At 52.7% G+C, this 21935-nt stretch overlaps 8 protein-coding genes across 8 annotated transcripts, besides 1 other annotated feature; 4 read left to right on the top strand and 4 right to left on the bottom strand.

Moving 5' to 3' along the window:
• Positions 1–4094: 4094 nt before the first annotated feature.
• Positions 4095–4165, bottom strand: a tRNA (tRNA-Gly).
• Positions 4166–4361: 196 nt separating this feature from the next.
• On the bottom strand, positions 4362–6543 carry PODANS_6_5220 (uncharacterized protein; the record flags this gene model as incomplete). Its single annotated transcript, XM_001909983.1, has 2 exons — positions 4362–4789; positions 4842–6543. The coding sequence occupies 2 exons, from the start codon at positions 6541–6543 to the stop codon at positions 4362–4364; spliced, it is 2130 nt and encodes a 709-aa protein (XP_001910018.1).
• An 851-nt stretch (positions 6544–7394) lies between these two features.
• Positions 7395–8408, top strand: PODANS_6_5210 (uncharacterized protein; the record flags this gene model as incomplete). The annotated part of the gene is made up of 1 exon (XM_001909982.1): positions 7395–8408. One exon carries the CDS (start codon positions 7395–7397, stop codon positions 8406–8408), a length of 1014 nt encoding a protein of 337 aa, XP_001910017.1.
• Positions 8409–8477: 69 nt separating this feature from the next.
• Positions 8478–9059, bottom strand: PODANS_6_5200 (uncharacterized protein; the record flags this gene model as incomplete). Its single annotated transcript, XM_001909981.1, has 1 exon — positions 8478–9059. The coding sequence occupies one exon, from the start codon at positions 9057–9059 to the stop codon at positions 8478–8480; it is 582 nt and encodes a 193-aa protein (XP_001910016.1).
• An 859-nt stretch (positions 9060–9918) lies between these two features.
• On the top strand, positions 9919–10710 carry PODANS_6_5190 (uncharacterized protein; the record flags this gene model as incomplete). Its single annotated transcript, XM_001909980.1, has 1 exon — positions 9919–10710. One exon carries the CDS (start codon positions 9919–9921, stop codon positions 10708–10710), a length of 792 nt encoding a protein of 263 aa, XP_001910015.1.
• A 1503-nt stretch (positions 10711–12213) lies between these two features.
• On the bottom strand, positions 12214–13096 carry PODANS_6_5180 (uncharacterized protein; the record flags this gene model as incomplete). The annotated part of the gene is made up of 3 exons (XM_001909979.1): positions 12214–12322; positions 12498–12650; positions 12735–13096. The coding sequence occupies 3 exons, from the start codon at positions 13094–13096 to the stop codon at positions 12214–12216; spliced, it is 624 nt and encodes a 207-aa protein (XP_001910014.1).
• Positions 13097–14782: 1686 nt separating this feature from the next.
• Positions 14783–15001, top strand: PODANS_6_5170 (uncharacterized protein; the record flags this gene model as incomplete). The annotated part of the gene is made up of 1 exon (XM_001909978.1): positions 14783–15001. One exon carries the CDS (start codon positions 14783–14785, stop codon positions 14999–15001), a length of 219 nt encoding a protein of 72 aa, XP_001910013.1.
• Positions 15002–17398: 2397 nt separating this feature from the next.
• On the bottom strand, positions 17399–18610 carry PODANS_6_5160 (uncharacterized protein; the record flags this gene model as incomplete). Its single annotated transcript, XM_001909977.1, has 1 exon — positions 17399–18610. One exon carries the CDS (start codon positions 18608–18610, stop codon positions 17399–17401), a length of 1212 nt encoding a protein of 403 aa, XP_001910012.1.
• Positions 18611–19734: 1124 nt separating this feature from the next.
• PODANS_6_5150 (uncharacterized protein) lies at positions 19735–21879 on the top strand (the record flags this gene model as incomplete). The annotated part of the gene is made up of 2 exons (XM_001909976.1): positions 19735–20007; positions 20068–21879. Coding segments are annotated over 2 exons (2085 nt in total), but the record flags the coding sequence as incomplete, so codon positions are not given.
• Positions 21880–21935: the final 56 nt, after the last annotated feature.

Below are 21935 nucleotides of genomic sequence, written 5' to 3'. Positions count from 1 at the left end.
GACACAACAAGATTACTCAAAGCCAAACGCTACCTCTGTGTAAAGTTTTTTAAGGGTTCGAGCTTTGGCCGTCAGAGTCCTCAACGGCCGAACGAGCATGCTTGGAAATACACATACGAAAGCTGTTCAAAGAGAGACAGAGACACAAGCCACTGAAACCCAACCCCACACTACTTTGGAGTTGTCAAAGTCAATATAATAGATCGAACTGGGACAACCTTTGATCCGACACTATTTCACTCAGAGCCAAGCCCAGATCTTATCTTGCATGCATCTTGCATATCTCGTCGTTCAGCTACCAGAAAAGACTAGCTGTTGGCAACAAGGCAGGTGCCGATACTCTTTCACATCTCATCATCCGCCTTCCCCATATCCAGCGGTGTGCCAGAGCTTGCTAAAGATAGACAAACTTGCAGTACCGTAACCAAACATTTCTTGTTTCCCAACGGTCTCTCTCAGGGCCAGTTAGAGCATCATGGTACGTACATGATGCATATGCACCCCGCGCTTTTTTATTTATTTGATTCCTCCTTACAGTGGTATGCATGATGTATTTTGAAATGGAGCTCTTCCCCGTGGGATGTTGCCATCGCTTGTAGTCTATTGCAGAATCAAATCCGGTAGTTGAGTTTTTTTCTTTCTTACTTTTCGTTTTGTACAACAAGCGTATATGCAAGTGATCTATCTCAAACGTTGAATTCGTGAAGCTAATGCAGACGCATCTGCTATGTGGAGGATGCAACGCCAACTTGAAGCCCATATGTGATGATACCTGTACCTGGGTTATCAATGAAAAGAACCCGATGTCGGGGAAATAAAAACAACGTAGTCATGTGACCGCAAACCTGATGTATCAAGAACGTGCATCCAAGCGAGCTACCAGCTTATTATTGAGGTGATGATTTTGTCTTTGGTTCGAAGCGAGGGGTATATCAGAGCTGTGATATAGGTAGCCCTCATGGGGTGAAGGCTGGGGTGGAATGTAACCTTGTCTCCCAAAACCTCAACTTCAAGGCCAAGAACTTGAAAGGAACGCGCCTCTTTTTCTTAATTTTTTTTAGATTTTTTTTACACACGATGGGGTTTGATTCCCGAACCCGAGGAAAATAGTCTTGATTGAGGCTTGGTCCGGAGAGGGCCCTTGGGATTATAGTGGTAGCTGTTATCATATGAAAGGAATGTTATGGTCATCATGGGACCTAAGAGAGAAGGGATCCACTCCCTGCCACGCGAGCTTCCGTTGCCGAGATAGGGCATTGACGTTTTGGACATGGGGTTGGGAACAGATAGAAGCTGGAGATGGAATGTTGATAGAAGATGATGTGCCGAGGGAGTGGGCGTGTCAGATTGTGAATGGAGTCTTTGATGTCGTTATCGACTACCTCAGGGTCGGCAGATGTGAATGTGGATAAATAGGTATGGATATAACACGAGACCAGCCAGCCTCTGAAACCGATATAGCTCGAACCGAGGGTCCTAAGTAGGAAGTTGTGATAGTATCATCTTCATAGATAGCAGATAGAATGACGAATAAGCCACCCAAACAGACGGCAGTTAGTGATCATCACCACCGGCGTTCCCAACGTCCACATGAACCTCGTGTCGAACCATGCACCCCACGTGTTGTTTCACACCTCCGAGCGTGCACTGCGGATGTTCTTCTTCTTCTTCTTCTTCTAGCTGACCGTTTATGTTTCCACACTCCCCGATGTCGATGCTACCAAACGACGACTGACAACCTTAGACGGGCAGATCCCGAAACGGGTATGCTCATCATTCACCACACCCTCCGGCACCACTTTCATGTTCGCCTAAGCGATGATGGCTGTCGGTAGTGTCAACGGGCATGCCTCCCCTAAATAGGAAGCCGGCTCATAGACAGGATGCAAACTCAACAAAAACATTGAATCTTGAAACAAGAGATACAGGTGTGGTGTTGCTCTCTCCGATATTTTCTCCGCCGTGATCCGGTTGGAGGAAGGGGGAAAAACGTGGCTTTCTCGGACAGATAAAAGCTTTCGGACTCGGGAAAATAACTTAGCTGCAGTAAAGGTCGGGTGTATTTTTGGTCTGGTGATCAAAAAACTGACGATTTGGCTTGTGATTCGGGTTTCGACTTTGGAGGCTGGGTGAGTTGTTAGAGGGGGGTGGATGGATCCGGCTCGCTCCTGATGCCGATGATCGCTTATGAGTGATGATGTATGAGGTGGGAGGGGTGTGAAGAGGGTCCCGGAAGTATTTTTATCCTTTTTCGGGATTTCTTATCATACTCTGGAGACCATGTGCCTCAATGTGTTGGGACCTTCAGATGACCCCTGAAATGGTATTGACAACTGTGTCTTATACTGCTGGGGACTGATTATATGAACAGGAGGTTTACCAACACGTCAACCATACGGGTCGATCAAACTGAGCCATTCTTCTGGTACACTGTAACCTCTGCGGTTGATGACCTTACCTAGGTAGAGAAAATTGATAGTTAAATGCTGTTGTACTATCGGTAGGGATGCTGATGTGGCTGCTACTGCAACAGTTACATGGACTTACGGCATTATGCACAGAAGAAGAGGCACAGCACACCGCCTCCTTGGTCTTTGTGACTCTCACCTCGCGTCACCTTGGTCACCGTCACCTCGGATTTGTGTTGCCATCACGAGTACAGCGGATGACTTGAGACTTGTGCGGTAGAGAGATGGTGATTACGCAAAAGTACCCAAGACAATTCAAGCTTCATGAAAGGTACTCTGTATTTGAGCCGTTAGCGTTGGTGTAAGCTGGAAAGACTTCGAGGCTTATCTCGATCATGTTCAGGAAAGAGTTGCGGTACGGCAGAAATTAGCTATCTTGGTATAGGGCTCAAAAGTAAAGACTTTCTGCCTATGTGATTTAAGTAAGTTTGAAGAAAAGATCCCGAAGTCAAAGGACAGGAATTGAACACCAACAGGTAAACATAGCGTAGTTAATGTTGCTGCCAGTTGCCAAAAGACTCAGCAAAACAATCTCGTCTAATACCACAAAACAACAAGAGCTCCTAAACGCCGAGCAAGGCAGTTGCCTATAGTATGAGCCACTATCTAGATATTGGCGTCCACTGAGATAAGCGTTTCTACTCAAAAGACTCCATCACGCTCTCTAATCGGAGAAGAAGCAGCACCGAAATAGGTCAGAGGGAGTGCCCCAAGCTACCTATAAGCCAGATCGACACAAGGTCATTGAAACAAGCATTACTGCTAAGAAGGTACAAACAACTTCGAACATGAAGACAAGTAATCTATTGCTTTCCACAATCGACGCATACAAGCTCTGCGAGACCAGTCTGCGCCCACCTTACACTACAGCTCAGAAGCATGAGCCAGGTTGGCATCGTCAACCTGGCTGCTACACCCTACCCTACCTTAGGCACCCAATAATAGTGATACCAATTCTCCCATGGATACTTCGTACATAGGTATATATCCCGCACTCCAAAAGATACCTACACAACTCGAGTCATCTAACAAGAAGACATCTAAACCAAGACTTCGGCTCTTGATTCCACACAAGATGCTTGACCAAGCTACCTATCCAAAACACATCAGCCAGTCTCTTTCTGTCCTGTTAATTCGCTTTCTGTCTACCACTTCCCATTAAGGCACAGTTTATCTTTTCCCACCCCCCCACTTTTTTTATCTCCAGGATATCCCTATAAACACCCGCCCCACTCAACACCATCCAACCGCCAAACACAACCAAACCTACTTATCCACCACCGCCGCTCTCACTCAACCCTTCCACCACCATCCCTGATATAAACACGCCCGACTTCTCACTCCTTCTGTCATCAAAACAAGCGATAGGCAGTTGACCCTCCAACCAAAAGATAGACTTCAGTCCTATGTTAAACAACCGCTAAACCTGCCCAAGGGGGATTCAACGTCCCAATTTCCTAACCAGAGCCAGCCACAGCATTCTCTTTGCCCCCTTTACCCGCCCCCCCCCCTCCCAACCCAAAACAAAACGGGAAATTGTCTGCAAAAGAGCAAGAAAAACAGATGAGAGACCCCAAAAAAAGAGAAAAATAAAAGAGAGCATTTGTGAAACAACAGCAAAAGCTATGCATCAGCCGTGAATCGAACACGGGGCCCATCGATGGCAACGATGGATTTTACCACTAAACCACTGATGCTGTTGGGTGGTTTGTTTAAAAATCTCTTTGGACCATACCTACAGGTAGTACGTTATTCCTGTCAAATCACTTCCACCCCCCCTACAACATCACCAGACCACCACCTCCCCTTAGCAACCCCCTAGATTTCTAAACTCACCCTATTTGCATCAGAGACAAAAAACCTCTTTATATAACTTCTCTATCCTTCTAACCCTCAAACCCCAGGATACCTAGCAATCTGCCCCGAAATCTGCTCCACAAACCACTCCTCCGGGCTCTCGCTCAGCTTCGCCGTCTCCAAGCTCGTCAGCACCGTCTTGATCCCCACATTCACCTCCCTGCTCCCCGTCGCCCGCTCAATCTCCTGCACGATCCGCCCGTGCCTCCCATCGAACGCGCCCACCTGCCCCAGCACCGCCTCCAGCTCGCCCAGGTCCGAGATCGCCGGCACGGGAATCTGGTTGTCAAACGCCGTCGTGACGTCGAGCTGCTCCAGCACCGATCTCTGCGACGTGGTGGCGAGGATGAGCAGCCTGTGCCCCTTGGGCGGTGGGGTTTGAAGAAGCGTGACGAGCGTGTTGAGGATGGAGCCAGAGAAGCGCGCGCCGACGGGGACCCAGTCGATGAGACGCTCAATATTGTCTGAGAAATGTCAGTGACCTTGTCTGATTGCGTTAAAAGGGACGGGGCTTACCAATAACGAGTAAACTCAACGGGGACTTGTAAGCATCCGTAAACAACTTATGCAAATAATCCTTCTTCGCCAGCTCATCCCTATAACCCACCAGCGACGCCGGGGTGATAAGCTTGATAAAAGGGAAATCCGACAGCTGCGCAATCTTCGCCGCGAGCGCCGTCTTGCCGCTCGACCTCGGCCCATGAAGCAAAACACTCATCACCCTCAGGTTCGGCTGCTCCTTCACAGTCTTGACATAGAGCATGCCGTCCTTGAGAATATGGCTAATCCCCCTCGAGTACTCAATGATCCCAAACGGCAACACGTCCTCCAGCTCCGAATCATCAGTACCAAACGCGGGCTTGACCTCGTCCAGCGCGTGCAAGAAATCCTGCATGCCAACCTTCATGTTCACCACATCCTCACTGACACTAGCCGTAGTGCCGGCCTTGATGTTCCTCGCAAAAGCAAACGACGTCGCAGACTTGACCAAACCGCTCAGCTCAGCACCCGAAAAGTTCTTCGTCCTTGCCGCCAGCTCCAGAATATCAACATCACTCCCCATGACATTATTCTCCTTCATCTTGCTCGTGTGGATCTTGAGAATCTGCGACCGGCCAAACTCATCCGGCAGGGAAATCTCAATCTGCACCTCCAAACGACCAGGCCGCAGCAACGCGTCATCAATCATGTCCTTCCTGTTGGTCATTCCGATCAACAGGATATTGTTAAGCTGGTCCACACCGTCGAGCTTGGAAAGCAGCTGGTTGACAACACTGTCACCAACACCAGTGCCGCCACCGGCACCAGACCCTCTCTGCTTGCAGACAGCGTCCAACTCGTCAAAGATGATGATATGAAGCCCAGACTCGTCTCCCTTTTCCTTGTATTCCTTTTCGGCATCGGCAAACATCTTGCGAATGTTTTCCTCACTCTGGCCAACGTACTTATTCAGCACTTCGGGACCGTTGATGATCTTTGGTTCCCTGGCATTAAGCATCTTGCCAATTTGCCTGGCAATAAGCGTCTTGCCTGTACCCGGAGGACCGTAAAGAAGCATACCCTTGACGTGCATAATCCCCAGCTTCTCGATCAAACCCGGTGGGAAAATGCGCGAAGCAAAAGCTCTTCTGAAAATGGTCGAGAACTCGGCATCCAAACCGCCGATACCCATATCCTCAAACTTGAAATCAGGGCTGATAATAGCATTAGCAGCAGGCCTCTTGTTGGACGCCTTGAGCTTCAGAGGCGAGCTCGCATCCTTGTAGAACCCAATGCTGGTATGCTTGTGCAGGATACCCCTGGCGCGCGGGTCTGACAACGTGGGCGGCTCCTCGCCATTTTGCGATTGCATGCTCAAGTCCGTCAAGGTGACCGTCTTGACCGTGATAGCCAGGGGCACATTCTTGACGTCCATCAGCAGCTTCTGGCCTGGCGCGAAGAGCTGGTTTTGAAACTGGGCGATAAACTGCTCGGCGAGCTCGTCTTGATCGTATGGTGCGTCGACAACCTTTCTCAGCGACGCAAACCCAATTTCGACGTCTATAGAGCCGAGATAGGTCTGCGCGCTCCTCGCAAAGGGGTCGTAGACTTCGCCCTCGAGCGAGTCCATCAGACCAACGCCGCACCATGTTCTTTGAGGGTCGGACAAGCTGATGCAGCCATCGGGGAAGCCGGGAACTGGGCGCGCTGTGACGACAAAGTCGCCTCCGCCTTTCATCTGGGGGCCGGTGAGGCGGATGTAGACATCGGTGTTTTCGCGGTTGGGTGGGAAGTCTCGGGGGGAGACGGCGCAGCTGTGTTGCTGTCAGTTTGTTGTCCACGATGGGCAAGAGACGGGGTGCAAGAGCCTACAGATTGCCAAAGATGTATTGCGACTGGAGGGTCTTGTCCTCGACCTTTGCCAACCTGAGCGGAATACGGCCAGAGCCGGTCTGGCCGTACCCTCCGGCCTGCTGTCGAGAAGGGGGCGCTTGGCCGTATCCTCCTGGCTGCTGGCGAGGTGGTGGCGCCTGGCCATATCCGGCTTGCTGCGGAGAGCCATATCCTCCCTGCTGCTGTGGAGGGTATCCCGCCTGAGGGGGTCGCTGCTGTTGGACGTTGCGGCCGGGGAGACCGCTACCGCTGCCGCCGCCGCGGGGTCCTGAGCCGAAGAGGGCGCTGCGCGGATCCATCTCGCTCGAGTATGTTGGTGGTGTGCTGGTTGGTATAGCGTAACGGGGACTAGGTGTCGGGACGCAGTGCTTTGATATGGTGTGATTTCGAAGAAGAGGACAGTTTGGTATGACGAGTCGCTTTCTTCGTTGCCTGGGGGGAGAGGAGTTGGTGGTAGATTTCGAGGTCAATGTAGCTCCCACGGGTCAGCTCGCCAGCGGGACAGTTGTTGTCGCAGGCCCACAACATAATGAGGCGAAACGGTGTACAAAGGGGGCGTTTTAATGTACGGGCAGCTTGGCGCCCCATGCTGGACCCCACCATTTTGTCTTGGCGGCCAGCCATCAAGGTGCAACGTCCTCACTGATGGCCCTTCTTACAGCCATCACATCTTTATCCAAATAAACATCTTTTACAATGCCTCTCCACCTTCTAGGCAAGAAATCATGGAACGTCTACAACACAGCCAACATCGAGCGCGTCAGGCGCGACGAGGCAGCCGCTCGCCTGAAGGAGGAAGCCGGCGAGCAGCGCATGCAGGAGCAGGATGCTGAGCGCAGGCTGGCCACATTGAGAGGAGAGGTCCCGCCACCGCTTCCTGGACCCGACTCTTCCACAGAAATCAGATCATCAGTCAGGGAGCCACGAGAACCCCGAAAGAAACGCAAACGTCAAGGAGAGGATGACACCGACTTTGAGTTACGCCTCGCAAGAGAACGCCAGGAGCAGCAGTATCAACAGTTCCAATCACTAGCGCCACCCACCACATTGAATACCCCAGATGACTTGGTCGACAGTAAAGGCCATCTCACCCTTTTTACGCCTCAACAAACTCATGCAAAACACCCGGATGTGGAGAAGGAAAAGAAGCAGCAGCTGGCTGAGCAGGCCCAGCTCCGTCTTGGTCCTGGAACTGTGGCTGGGGCAGGTGACGCATGGTATGCCACGCCGGATGACCAAATTTCGTCGGTCGTTCCAAGCAAAAATGTCTTTGGTAAGGACGACCCGAACAGAAAGGCCAGGGAAGCGGCAAGGTTGGTGTCGAGTGACCCGCTTGCCATGATGAAGAGCGGTGCTGCCAAGGTGAGGGAGCTGGAAAAAGAACGAAGGAAGGTAAACGAGGAAAAAGAGAGGGAACTGGGAGAGTTGGAAAAGGCAGAGAGAAGGGAGAGGAGGCATCGACATAGGGATAGGAGCAGCGACAGACGAAGACACAGAGACAGAAACTCAAGCCGGGAAAGAAGGCACAGAGAAAGGAGCAGAAGCAGGGATCGGCATCGCTCTGAAAGAGACTCACGTAGGCGCAGAAGCAGGTCTCCATCTCCCAAGCGCGCCAGACACGAGAAAGGCGGTCACCATTCAGAGAGATCCCACCGCGACAGAAACAGGGAGAGGAAACACACTAGAAGTAGAGATGACACGGAGCGCTGAATTAGACTATGATACCCCAAATACCCAAACCCTGCTCATAATACCCAACCGCAAAATCAATAAACCATTCTATTGCTCCCTCCAAGGCAACTCAACCTTTACCTCGTGCATATCCCTCCTACACAACCCCCCGACCCCACCCTCCATCTTTTCCAACGCTTCCAAAATCTCCTTTTTCAACCCTTCACTCGGCCCCTCTTTCCGATCACTGTACACATCTACCCCTTCAGCCGTGAACAGGGTTTTTTGGAACCAAGTTACAACCCATCGCTCCCCCGTTTCTGGGACCTCTCCGTACCCCAGGATTTCCCAGTGGGAGGTGACAAAGAATAGGAAGCTGGAGCCTCGCCAGTCCCAGCTTGTGAGGGAGTTGGGAACGGAGGCGGTGTCGACGCCGCGGACGTTTTTGAGGGAGGACCCGTCGAGGGGCTCGTACTCGACCAGGTCGGAGATTTTGAGAGGGGAGCCGGGGGTGGGTTGGGGGAGGGGGGAGTAGGTGATTCTGACGTTGCGGGCTTTGCGCCACATGGGGAGGGTGGAGTGGGTTACGGACCAGGTGCGGGAGAGGAAGTCGATGGTTGGGGAGGGGGTGGTGGTGGTGGTGGGTGAGGGGGAGTATTTGGAGGGTTGGTGGAGGGTTATGGGTGACATTTTTGGTGAGTTGGATGATGATGCTGGTGGAAATGATGCTGTGAGATGTGAGATGAGAATGGTGGTGATGGAATGAAAGTGAGGTTGAGATATGAAAGGTGTGAGGAGAGGCAGGGGTGTGCGTGTCCGAGCGTCTGGTTCAGGGGGTGTTACAGGTGTCAAGCCAACTCTTCATGCGGCTTCGGCGGTGCGACATGCAGCGTGTGTAATGGCACAGGTTCCCTGAGATTGCAGATTGACTGAGGTTGGAAAAGACACAGACGAGAGAGGAGTTGGTTGCTGATTCTATTCCAGGCATTCGGTTCACTGTGTTAGAAGCAGGTGGCCCCACTAAAACCTGACCCTTATAGCGGACCCTGGGGCCGTCTTTGACAGTTGAACAACCGTTGGTCCTTCCACCACACTTCTAGACTTCAAACCAACGGTAGTTCCCGTTCAGGGACAAGCCCAATCACCTGATGTAAATCGAGAAGACGGAAAATAAATGAGAAAACTGACAGCTCACAGACATCTCGGCCGGCTGCGGTTACACACACAGAGCCGCTAGAGCGTTCCCGTGGTTAGCGAGAGACCCACAAGGCTGAATTTCATTAACGGCAGCCGACTTCATCTGGTCTCCCGTCACTCCAGCACCCACCAACAAAGAGACATCCCGCCCAAGCTTGAACAGCTTCTCGAGGAAATAACGTAATACGCAGGGAAGCTTGATTTCAAGCTGCTGAATCTAGACCTCACAAAGGACCTTTCGAAGCACCTCGGCACACAACACTACCTACTTATTCTCACATATCTGAATCACAAGTCGAGGTCAGCTGGCGACTAACCACCTCATTCTCATTCCCCATTCATTACGTCCAGAATGTCCGACCCCAGCGGAATTTCTCTCGACGGTGGCGACCATCACACCGAGCAAAATGACCCCCAACAAGATGACGAAAGTGCCGAAATGGCTAGATTGATGGGCTTCTCCTCCTTCACCACCACCGCTCGCACTCGCCGGCCCCGTCCCTCCTCCATCTCTGATGAACACCCACCAAGCAAGAGATCCCGGTCAGATGAAGGATCAGCACACCCCCAAGTGCCCGACGGCACCCACCCCGCACCATCCCCTAGGGGCGGTCCAACCCGAGCTTCCTGCTCGTCCATCATCGTCACGACCGATACTGATGTTGACATCTCACCATCCCCAACAGGCCAAGGGTCCGATCCTTTCATCAAGGGATTTCGAGGTTCAACGATAACAGCCGAGAGGGTCAATCACGACGAAGATCACCACGACGCAGCAGCAGCGGAGGAGGGCAGTCATAGTCCAAACCAGGGACAACGCCAAGAGTCAGGTTCCAACCCTACCACCCGGGGTAATTTTAATGCAAGAGGCAGAGGCAACTTTGGTGAGAGAGGAGGCCGAGGAGGGGCCGGAGGCGGCAGAGGTGGCGGTGGCCACAATCCAAACTGGTACATTGACTACTACGACTCCCGCTCCAACGAGAACCCCTGGGAGCCACTCGAGAAGAAGAATGGGTTGGAACCTGTGGGTACCTGGCTGGAAAGGAAGCCTTACCAGCCAGAGGGAGTTCCACAGCAGCAACAAGAACAACAAAGCCAAGAGCATCCAGACCAGCAGCAAACTACCCAATTGGAGATAATATAGATTGGTTCTGAATTAAAAGTGCCAGAGGTAGTGGCGGAAGCCAAAGCTGAGGTGTTCCTCGCTGCTGCCACCTGAAACGCAGCGTCTATTCTGTTTCAAGCATCTTTATCTTCTGGCGTGGGAAAAGTTTATAACGCAATGATTGACGACTTGAGTCTGTAACACTACAATTTGATAGTACATACCAGACCACATTTAATTCTTTGCTCTTCAACACATTGTCACCCCAAAGATAGCCAGTGGCATCACGTGATGCTTTCCCTTTGGTGTCCGAGGCATGTCTGTCCAAAACTGCATGCTTCCACCTGCCCAAGCGCTACATATCTGGTTGGGCACCAAGCCATGACCTTAGTAAGATGCTCGACCCAGTTCGAAACAAAACAAGTGCTAGTGTCTACATGACAGAGCTGGGCGAGACAGAAATCAGGACATATGTTCATCAACCCTAGGCAACCTTCACCTGACCACCAGTCACGAGATTTCACGGGTAACCAAAAACGAAAGGTATCATTACGACCTAACCAGCTAGAAAAGAAACTACATGGAAAAAACTCTCGTTACTCACAGACCTTGTTTTCGACCCACAGACAAGTTCAGCTGCCGTCCCCTCCATCATCACCCCGTCTTATAAACGCTGCCCTAAAACGACAAAACGGAGAAGACCCATGACTATCTCTCCCCACCAGTCTCCTCAGCTGAGCCCCCAGTCCACGTGGAAAAACCTGCCCGGCTACTCCCAGAAGCAAGGCACGGAGCATCCATCTGCCGGGTCCAACGAACAGAACCCCCTGGTCCTCACGCCTGATCTCATCCACACCTCCCTCTGGGCACAGCACAGCACAGCACAGCACATCCGCCTGCTCCCGCCATGCCGCTCTGACGTGCAGTACTCTAGAGGAGGGGGGTGTGAGCAGCAAAACCCATCAATTCTTCCCACCCCAAACTCTCTTGCCATCCCCAGTCCCAGTGAGATCTCCCCTGTCAACATCCACAGCCCATATTTCTCCCCCCGCCAATCACCACCCCCACTACCTCCCAGTCGGGAAATTCCAGGGGAAAAAGAATGGTGGGTGGGCGCGGCCCGTAGCGGCGGCGTGATGGAGGGGGCGTGAAACCAAACTCAACCCAGAAAAAAAAAAACGAAAAAAAAAAACGCCCGCCATCCCCATCCGCGCATATGCAACAAAAATGCAGAATCATCGACACACCACACCCCCCCCCTGTCAATCCCAGCCCTATAACCTCCACTCGCTGCTTTTACAAAACAGAGATCAGTGGAGTGTGTGTTGCCGCGCGCCTTGCCATTATCAACCTCACTCCTTCCCCAAGGCTGTGATTTTCCTCCAGCCTTCTGCCCTCACCTGTGAAAAAAAAAAAAAATTTGGATATCCCATCGAAATTGCTGTACCCACCAAAATGAAAAATAACGAACAAGACAAATTTTTTGGACAAGGTTGAGAAAATGAAAAAAAAAAAAAAAAAAAAAAAAAAGGGGGGGAGGGTTCAGTAATCTGGGCTTGGGTACCGAGCGCGAGCTTTGGTGTACTCTTTTGTGTGCTTCTTTGACGCTTTTGTCTTGAGCGACCTATTCTCCATTATTAGCCCCTGTTCTCTCAGAAAACAACCAGTCCCCAGATTTGCCTCCTGCTGCTCGTCCGCCAAATTTGGGATCTCGCGGTTTTTAGGGGTTCGAAGCCAGATAGCCAAAAATTCCCATGCTTGAAATGCTGAAGGGGAGGAAAACAAAAAAGAAAAAAAAAAAAAGGGGGAGGGGGCAAAAAACTCACGCAACCTTCCTCTGAGTCCACTCCAAATCCTCCCTCACCTCCCTCGCATCCTCCATCCCCTGCGCGAACCTCGCCCTCGTCTTTGCCAGCCTCGCCTGCGCTTTGGCCTGCAACTCGAGCAGTTCCCTGTGTTTGGCGTTCAAATGACCAGAACTGTTTTAACTCTGTCAGCTTTTCTCTTCCTCTCTCCAAAATCAAAAGGGAAAAACTCACGCCTTTGCCTGCCTCACAGTACACCCATCCATCACCCCCCCGACCGAATCCATCACCCCCCCGCTGAACCTCTCAGCCATGTACTCGTTCAAATCCACATTCGCCACATTTCCCGCCGCAACATCCCCCCCAACCCCAGACCCACCACCATAGTAGTAGTCTGACCCCGAGGAGACCGACCCCGACGGACCGATAGAGTAGCTACCACCACCAGTGCTCACCAAACTGTGCCCATCATCTGTGAGCTCAGGGGGCGAGACGGAGTACGTCCCTGTCTCCTCGGCGGGTGGGTAGTATGGAGAGTAGGGGGATTGGTAGGCTGACTTGGTGGGCGGGATGGGGATGGAGGTTGTGGTGGGGTAGTAAGGGGTTGAATAGTGGGACATTTTGATATGGCAAAGTTTGGTGATGATGGGAAGATTGTAGTGGTGGCGGTGGTGGGGAGAATAAGAAAAGGGTAAAAATGTGTAACCGTTGGGTTTGGGGAAAAATAAATAAACTTTCTGCCCAAGGTAACTAGGGTGAAATGTTTGTGTATGTGTGTGTATGTGTGTGTATGTGTGTGGCGGAAAGGGTTGTGAATAGATAGAATGGTTGGATGGACAAGACCAAGAGTAAGGTGTCACTTGTGAAAGTCTCTCCTCTTGGGTAAAGTGTAGTAAAGTAATTGTGTGTGTGTGCGTGTGTGTGTGTGAAAGCAAGCAGACAGAGCTGTAGCGCAGTATGGTAGGTATCAAGCCCAACTCAACTTGTTCTCGTTGTAAAGAATGGAAGAAAGAAAAGAGAAAGAAAAGAAATCTCTCCCATATCTGCCATCTCCCCCCCTTTTATACATTTTCCTCCTTCCTCCCCTCCCCCCCTCTCATCCAGTCGGCCGATAGCATGCCGATTTCATCACGAGGGAGAGAGAGAGGGGGACATGGATAAGGACGGACTCTATCCATCCCCGAGGAGGGCAACTCCTATTCGTTGAACCAAAAGCCTACACACTAACTCACTTGGCCAGAACAAACCAGGCAAGTAGATATGTGATGAGAAATAAGTATGGTGACGACGTTCAATTATCGGTATTGATCAAGAAAAAAACGTAAACCTCACCCCCCTCCTTCTCACACACCCTTGATATCAACCACTGACCAACAGGGCCGTATCAATGGATGGGGTGATCCCTGGAGGAAGAAACGAAAGCCACCAAACGCTAGAGGGACCTATAGGAAAGTTTCAATGTGATCACAGAAAGAAAAAGGAGCGAGTAAAAGCAACTCGCATATGCCGAGAGGTGGGACTATCAACCGTTTGTATTGGCTACAACGGGGGAGCCGGCACTCCGGTTGTAAGCCCAATGGCTCCGGGGAGGGCAATTGTGTGTTGTGTGTGGGAAGGAGGAGGCGAAAGAGATAGAGGCTTCAAGGTTTCAAGGGAGGATAAACTCCATCTCGAAAGAAAGCCGGCTGATGGAGGGGGGGTGTACATAGCCATGTAGACGACGACTAGTCCCGGCTGAGAGAGAGAGAGAGGCAAGAAACAGCAACATGGTTGGCATAGACTGACTCCCTGCTCGGGACAAGATCCTCTCTTCTGCAGATGACGGGACAGGGATGGGGTGTAGGAGATAGAAAGATTGGGGGGGGGGGATGGGAAACACCTGTGAGAGGTTAGTTTCGCCGCAAGTGGAGGTCAGAAAAGTGACGACGGTCTGGACGACAACGATGTGTGTGTCATCAGACACTACCAGACCGGCAGAGACAGACAGGCAGACGAAACGGTAGCTGCAGATAGGCTGGCTGATGGGAACAGGAGACAATATCCACGAACCAGGAAGCGGCGGGCCGGAAGATGGCGAAGGAGTGAAGTGGAGGCATGTGTGGAGGTATATGCACCGTTTGGATCCACGAACCAGGCAGGAATCAAGTTAAAAGCGGCGAAGGTTGCTCAAAGATACCTAGGCTGATAGCCCACCGTTTCGTTGGCTCGGACAAGTCGAAGAGGGGGGGGGGGGGAGGGGAATAAAGAAGCGGACGTCAAACAAATGTTGCAAAGTCGGGTTAGGCAGTGATGCATCAAGTCGGGCAATGTGTTGTCCAAATCCCAGAAGACAAAAAAGAACAAGACGAATGCCTGCTGCAGAGTGGCCTGCATCCTCTTACACCGTATGTTGGACTTGGCCTGTGCGCGACTGTCTAAGTTGTCTCCGGCCCCTTGCAAAGCTGGAGGGCATCTTTCCTGACATCGAGGATTCCAAAGAAGGAAAAAGGTGGAATAACGCCATTGGTCCAAGGCTGAAAAGGTAAATCCCTCTGCTGTCTCGGTGAAAGTCGGCGGATTGAGTGGCTACTCGACCTGCAAAGGTGGAGGTGCCGCCTCTGGACTGGTCCCCCCCCCCCCGTGGCAGTCAGCCATGAATCCAGAATGGCATGGCAGAATACTCCTTTTTTTTTTTTTGCCCACCCCCACAGCCTGCGTCTAGAAATGCAGGTTAATAAGCCCTGGCATAACCTTGACTTTCCGTGTTCCCATCCGCCTTCTGCTGCAAGGCTCTGTTTCTTTCTTTTCTTTTATCCACCTTATGATAGTCGACACCATATATGGGCCGAGCATATGTCGTGCCTCCCGGGATCCGCTTTACCGAAGGAAGGTTTTGGAATAAACCCCAGGCACAGGCACCCGCTGTCTAATTTTTTCCTTGCCTTTCCGGTTTTCGGTGCTCCGTTGTACGCAACCCAGGTACGGCAGTGATGTGATGTCGTTCCTTTTGCAGCTGCCATTGATATTGAAAGTGGCGAGTTCCCGAGACTTGCTTGCTGCTCTTCTCAGAGTTGAAGGGTCTCGAATATGTGCATATCCCGACTGGCAGGAGGGAAAGCGGTGAGCCGTACCGTGTCTCTGATGGCAGGTGTTGGACATCAAAACAGAAAATTGGAGTATAGGACACCCAGAGGAGTGAGTGGCCGGATGAAGGACCCGACTGATGGACCAGGCAAGTGGCCACTCGCTACCTCAAAGCCCCGGCTCGGTAGCAAGTCAGCAGCTGTTGTTATCCAGACATCATCCCACCCGACAGGCCAAGTCACTCGCAAATCCCCTAGACCGCTACACCTCTGGTTTGTCCAAGAAGCACCTAGGATAACGGCATATAGCAGCTGCCGGGTAGAAGGCCGGAAAGGAGCGGCATGACTTCCTCTCCATGCGAGACAAATAACGGCTTGCCGGCTGTTTCTTCTTCTTCGAGCCGACCCAATGGCCGAATTCTTGTGGGACAGAGCTTCAACCACTGACGAGAGCGTGAGAGCGAGAGAACCCGCCAGCCTGGGCCCGCTGTGGATGGGATGGATGGTTGGTGAGCTAATAACGAGTGCTGTTCCTGCAGGTCTGACTGGACGTCTCGAGGCTAGCCAGTTGGCGTTTTTCTCCATCTCCTCCAGTTGGAAAAACGGCCAGGCAGAACCACCAAATGCACGGGAGATATCGCCAAGTATTGAGTCAGAATGAGCCAGTCAACAGCCAGGCTGTGTAGGCGTTGGCTTTGAGGATCGGTAAAGAGGAACGAGGCCGGAGGTATTCTTCAACAGTTTCGAATGAAACGCCAATCCTCGATGCAGGAGCTCGGGAAAGACAGCAGCAGTAGCAGCATGTTATGCTGAGGAAGGGGGACAACGCATCAAGGGAGGAGACGTCCTGCCGCACGTCCGGCCGTGGGTGTGGTACCGCACCAATTCAATGGTCTTCTCGATCCACTGGGAATTGTTCGAGAAAATCCAGTGGGATTTAGCGGAGAGAATGTAACTCTCAGAGTAGGAAATTGGACCGGCATGCAGTCAAACGCAGACGTGCGTTGCGCCGGTGCCGAGCCCTTGATGACTGGGCACGATTTCATAGGACAGACGAAAAACCATGGCAGCCACAGTCGGATTCCCTTCTCCATCAGTCAGTCCCCTCTTTTCAGCAGCCGATAGACATGACATGGAAGTCCAAGAGGTGGCTCGTTCGTTCGTTCGGGAGTCATATCTTCAGAGTACCTTGAATATGCATGGAGAAAAAAAAAGGCTTGGCGCAACCAGGTGTTCGTGTCGAGCATGCGGCTAGGGCTTTTGTCAGAGAAGGATGGGCGAATCATCAAAAGTGGTTGATGCAATCGAAGGAACCGTTCGTGGGACAAACCACCTGCCGTGACAGCCTCTGGAGATTATCGAAAGGCGCAACACGAAGAGGAGAGAGACGGACGGAGGGCCCCCTTCTCTGAACATGATCCCCGCGTGTAAGCCGATGCAAGACATACAGTCAAGCTGCGTGGCAGCTGCAGAGCCAACAAAACCCATGCGCCTTCTCCAAATGCCCCCTCATTCCAAAGCATATATCATGGCATCATAAGTGCTCCCCCACCGCGGGGTTGATGTAGGGCCTGAATAGCTGTGCCATAGAGCGAGTGTACACTTTTCGATATTCGAATGTTCCGATGGAATCCATAGGTAGTAGGTAGAGAAATATGTATGTTGAATGAGATAAGAGATTCGAGGTGACGTCTACGTAGGTATCCTTTGGGGTCAATAAACCACCCAACCCCAAGCAACGCCGTCCATGCAATTTAATAAACATACACATCCAACCGGGCCGCATTCGCTGCCGCCGCCGGCCAGATTTCTTTTTTCTGTCGTCTTCTCGTGTTGAAACCCTGACAACCACGCCTCGCTTTAACCAAACACCTTGAGAAACCCCCAAATTCCGAGACCGCTGAGAACCGGGATGGTCAGATTATCGTCCCAGCCAAAGAGGTCAACCACCTCGCTAGCCGCAGCCACAAACCCAGACCACAGACTCATGACACCAAGCGCAAGCCCTCCAGAAATAGTCGCCTTCGCCGGGGCCAGGCCCACAGCATCCGCCAAGAGTTGAGGGAGACGGAGAGTTCCCGTAAACATAAAGTTCTCATCTCCCGGGAAGGGTCCCTTGGTCGGGGCGAGCCACCCCCAGAAGTACACAGCCGTCCCGACGCCGACAAGGAACGCAGCCGAAGAGCCAGCAAGGGACTTGCCGCGGCGGAGACGGGGGGTGTACCGCCCATACAGCCTGCCAAAGGTGCTTGCGGCCGTATCACACCAGCTCAGCAGCAGCGTGGCCATAACTCCGACATCCTTGGGGAAAAAGTACAGGGCCGTCCACGCACCCAAGAGGTAGAAGATAACACCGTTGTAACCGGAAAACTCGCTCTCGCGCATCAGGGCGCCCAGGACCTTGACATAAAACCGGTTGAATGGCTGGTAGTGATGGCGCACCACATCCACGGCGGCGATGGGTATCAAGGCACCCATGAGGTAGGGGCACACAGAATAAGTTTGTGTCCCCGAGAGGTAGAGCCATACGACGAAGAAGCCGATGGATACGTGCAGGGCCTTCCGGGGTACCTCGTGCTTGTGCACAAACGTCCTCCAGTGCCTGTGGATGGGAATCAGACCGAGTGGGCTGGGACTTCGGCTAAAGTCCCGCCAGCTCCATCCATAATAAAGTGATGGTGTGGGCGGGGAGAGGTGCCCGTTTGTTTCTGGTGCTTTTTCGCCCGTGCTCCCGTTGGGCGTTGCGATGGCTGTCGTCGTCGCCGCCGTCGCCGCGATCGGCTTGAGAGTGCTGGATGCCATCCTTGAAGTTTTCCTTGGGCTTAGTTGGGCCACCTTTCGCGTGTCGATCGGGCTGCGGCTTCGCGTCCGGGCCCTTGAGAGTTCTGGGCTCTCGTCCTCCTCGATATCCTCCTCTACTGGTAGTGGCGTCGCCAGCCTCCTCCTCGCCGCCGACCGAGTCATCGGCCCGCTGTATCCATCCTGGCCGGTTCCATCCTGCTCTGACGGCGTCGGACTCGGCGATATGACGCGCGGGGTAGATGGGATGGCTTGCTTTGTTCGGCCAGACATGTCGTAGGGAAATGGTGGTAGGGCTGGCAGTGCGACACAACCTTTGACGATGCGTGGGAGACGGGAGAGCTGCAGCGGCCAGAGGGAGGTGGGAAGGAAGCAGTCCTTTCTCGGGTCGTTGGGCGAGATAGGGGCGGGGGCTAGGGCATTAAAGACGGCCTGGTGGTATCGAAAGAAGGCTTGAACTTTTTCTGTGGAATCCAGTGTGGTGTTTGGGTTGATGCGGTGGAGTGTGAGTACTCCGCCGCATGGCTGGTGCGAAAGGGTCGAATCCCGGTGGTCCAGGGGGAGAGTCGAATCGGTGCGTTCTTGGATCCCGTTTCCCGTTGGGCAGTGCGGTGCGGCGGGCTTGGAGCGCGGTGCTGGGAGGAAGAGCGAAGAAATTTCGGCTGGTGCGGGAGGGAAGACGCAGCGGCCAGCGGGCTGACCGGGGTGCTTTGAGGCCTCAGCGTTGCATGTGACACTTGATTTAAGATGGGTTCAATGTCGCTCACTATTAGTGTCAGTGTCTGTGACTCTCTGACCCTCTTGTTGTCGATGGCAAATTTTGGCTTGATGTTCCTGAGAAGAGACAGGATAAATCCCCGTTTTGATACTTCGTACTCCTAAAAAAGAGTTGTTGCGAGGAGAGCTGTTTTTTGTGTGCTCAACGGTGCCTCACATCCAAGTCGCGGCCAGCTCCAGCGGCCCTCCACATTCTGCCAGTCCCGCCTACAAGGAATGACGTTACCGCCTGTAATTATGCACACAACAACTGATATTTTTTTACGAGTTCAGATGGCATCCCACCATGGGTCACCTGTCCCGTCCTCCGTCCCTCCAAATTCGCCCATTTCCCGGGCTGATTGCTTCACAATTGAAAAAGAAACTAAAAGCCACGTCGACATCAGAAACACGGCAAGCCTTGGCCCACCACTGACGACATCATCAACCAGAACCCCCAATGTCATTTTGCTCATGTGCTCACATATGGCCCGTGCTTTGAATCACAAGGGTGACCCGGTCTGCCAAGTCCAGCTGGGCTTATCGATAAGCTGATAAGCCCTCTGCTATCGAACTGATCCCCGACATTTTTTTTGGAGGCTTCAAGCGGCATGTCAATTGTGCGACAAGCAGACGAATAGAGGGGCTGTCCTTTTGTATTCAAATCCGACAATCGCAAGACCCTTCAGATGGCGCCAGTTCAACCACGCGTCAAAAAGACCCCCAGGACTTGGGATTCGTTGAACCAGAGTCTCCCTCCATGGATCCTCGACTATCTTCAGACGTCTGGCTTCGAGCAGCCGACGCCAGTGCAGAAGTCGACACTCGATCTTTTCAGGGGGAACAAGGATGTCGTCGTGGAAGCTGTCACCGGTAGTGGCAAGACGCTGGCTTATTTGATTCCAGTGGTCGAGGTACGGAAACCTACCATCGCAATTACCATTGATTCACTGTGTTGACATAAATGTGTCTAGAAACTCTTGCGCGGAGACGAAGCAGCCAAGAGGCACCATGTCCAAGGCATCATCATTGCGCCCACCCGCGAGCTGGCGCAACAGATCTACAACGTTTGCGTCAGCCTCATCAAGTTCCACCCTCAGTCGGCCGAGCAGCTGCAACATGACCGAGACGAGAAGCGAACCATCACATCCGAACCGGTCGTCTACCCCCAGCTTCTGGTGGGAGGAACGACAAAAGCGGCCGAAGACCTAAGCGCATTCCTGAGGTTATCACCAAACCTTCTCATCGGCACACCCGGCCGACTCGCCGAGCTCCTCGCCTCCCCTTATGTCAAGGCCCCCGCCTCCACCTTTGAAGTCCTCGTCATGGACGAAGCCGACCGTTTGCTGGACCTTGGTTTCTCCCAAGAACTCAACCGCATCCTCGGCTACCTCCCCAAGCAGCGCCGCACAGGCTTGTTCAGCGCCTCCCTCAGCGACGCCGTAGAGCGCCTCGTCACAGTCGGCTTACTATACCCCCACCGCATCACCGTCCGGGTACGAAACCTCAGAGACGGCGGCGAAATCCAAGAGCGCAAGACCCCAATGTCCCTCCAAATGTCGTACCTCATCACCCCCGCCAGTCAAAAAATCCCGGCGCTCTGCCAGATCCTCGAAAAACTCAACCCCCGCCCGGCACGATCCATCGTCTTTTTCTCTACCTGCTTCGCGGTAAAATACTTTGCCAAGGTCCTCCACGGCGTTCTCCCAGAAGGCTTCAGCATTGTCTCACTCCACGGCAAACTCGAGCCCCAAGTCCGCGAAAAGAACTTTGAGCGCTTCGTCAACTCGACCTCCCCATCCATCCTCTTGACCACCGACATCGCCGCCCGCGGTCTGGACATTCCACAAGTCGACTTGGTAGTCCAGCATGACCCACCGACAGACACAAAGGTGTTCATCCACCGCTGCGGCCGTGCCGGTCGCGCCGGACGTCGCGGTTTGGCGGTGGTGTTGCTCCAACCAGGTCGTGAGGAAGGTTATCTCCAACTGCTGGAAGTGAGACAAACGCCATGCACACCGTTGGAAAGACCCGAAATTGTTCTTTCTGAAGAGAAAGCCAAGGAGATCTCGACAAAAGTAAGGAAACAAGCCATCACGGACAGGGAAGTGTACCAGCTCGCTCAGAGGGCGTTTGTTTCGTGGGCGCGAAGCTACATTGAACACCAAGCCTCTTCCATCTTTCGCATTTCTGACCTGGACTGGGTGGACCTAGCCCACGGCTACGGGCTGGTTGAACTCCCCAAGATGCCGGAGATCAAGGGCAAAAACATTGACCGCTCCCTCGGCCTGGGCATAGACGTGGAAGCCATTCCGTTCAAGGACAAACTCCGCGAAGAGAAGAGATTGGAAGAACTGGAAAAATGGAAAAAGGAAAAGGCGGCTAGGGTGGCTAGCCAACAGGAAAATGGGGAGCGGGCGGGGCAAAAGAGGAAGACGAACGAGGCTTGGAGTGAGAAGCAGGATGCGGAGGAGCTAAAGGTGGCGAGGAGAGAAAAGAAGAGGAAGAGGAAAGAGGCGGAGAGGGCGAGCAAGATGACGGAACGGGAAAGGGAGGAGCACATGAAGCTGGAAGATATGATTGAGCTTGTGAGGAAACAGAATGAGGAGAAGGCTAGGCAAGAGGCGGAGGAGAGGAGGAAGGAGAGGGTGTTGGGGGGGGACGGGAAGACGTTTGGGGCTTTTGGGAAGGGTGGTGGTAGTGGTGGTGGGGTGATGACGAAAAAGAAGATGGTGGTGGGAGAGGAGGACAGTGATGAGGAGGAGTTTGGCGGGTTTGACGATTAACGGATGTAGTGTGTGTGGAAGGTGAAAGATATAGAAGAGATGATACCCCACGTATG

This window comes from Podospora anserina, chromosome 6 (assembly GCF_000226545.1).
Source record: "Podospora anserina S mat+ genomic DNA chromosome 6, supercontig 2".
Taxonomy (NCBI): Eukaryota; Fungi; Ascomycota; class Sordariomycetes; order Sordariales; family Podosporaceae; genus Podospora; species Podospora anserina.
This window is presented reverse-complemented; position numbering and strand designations above follow the sequence as displayed.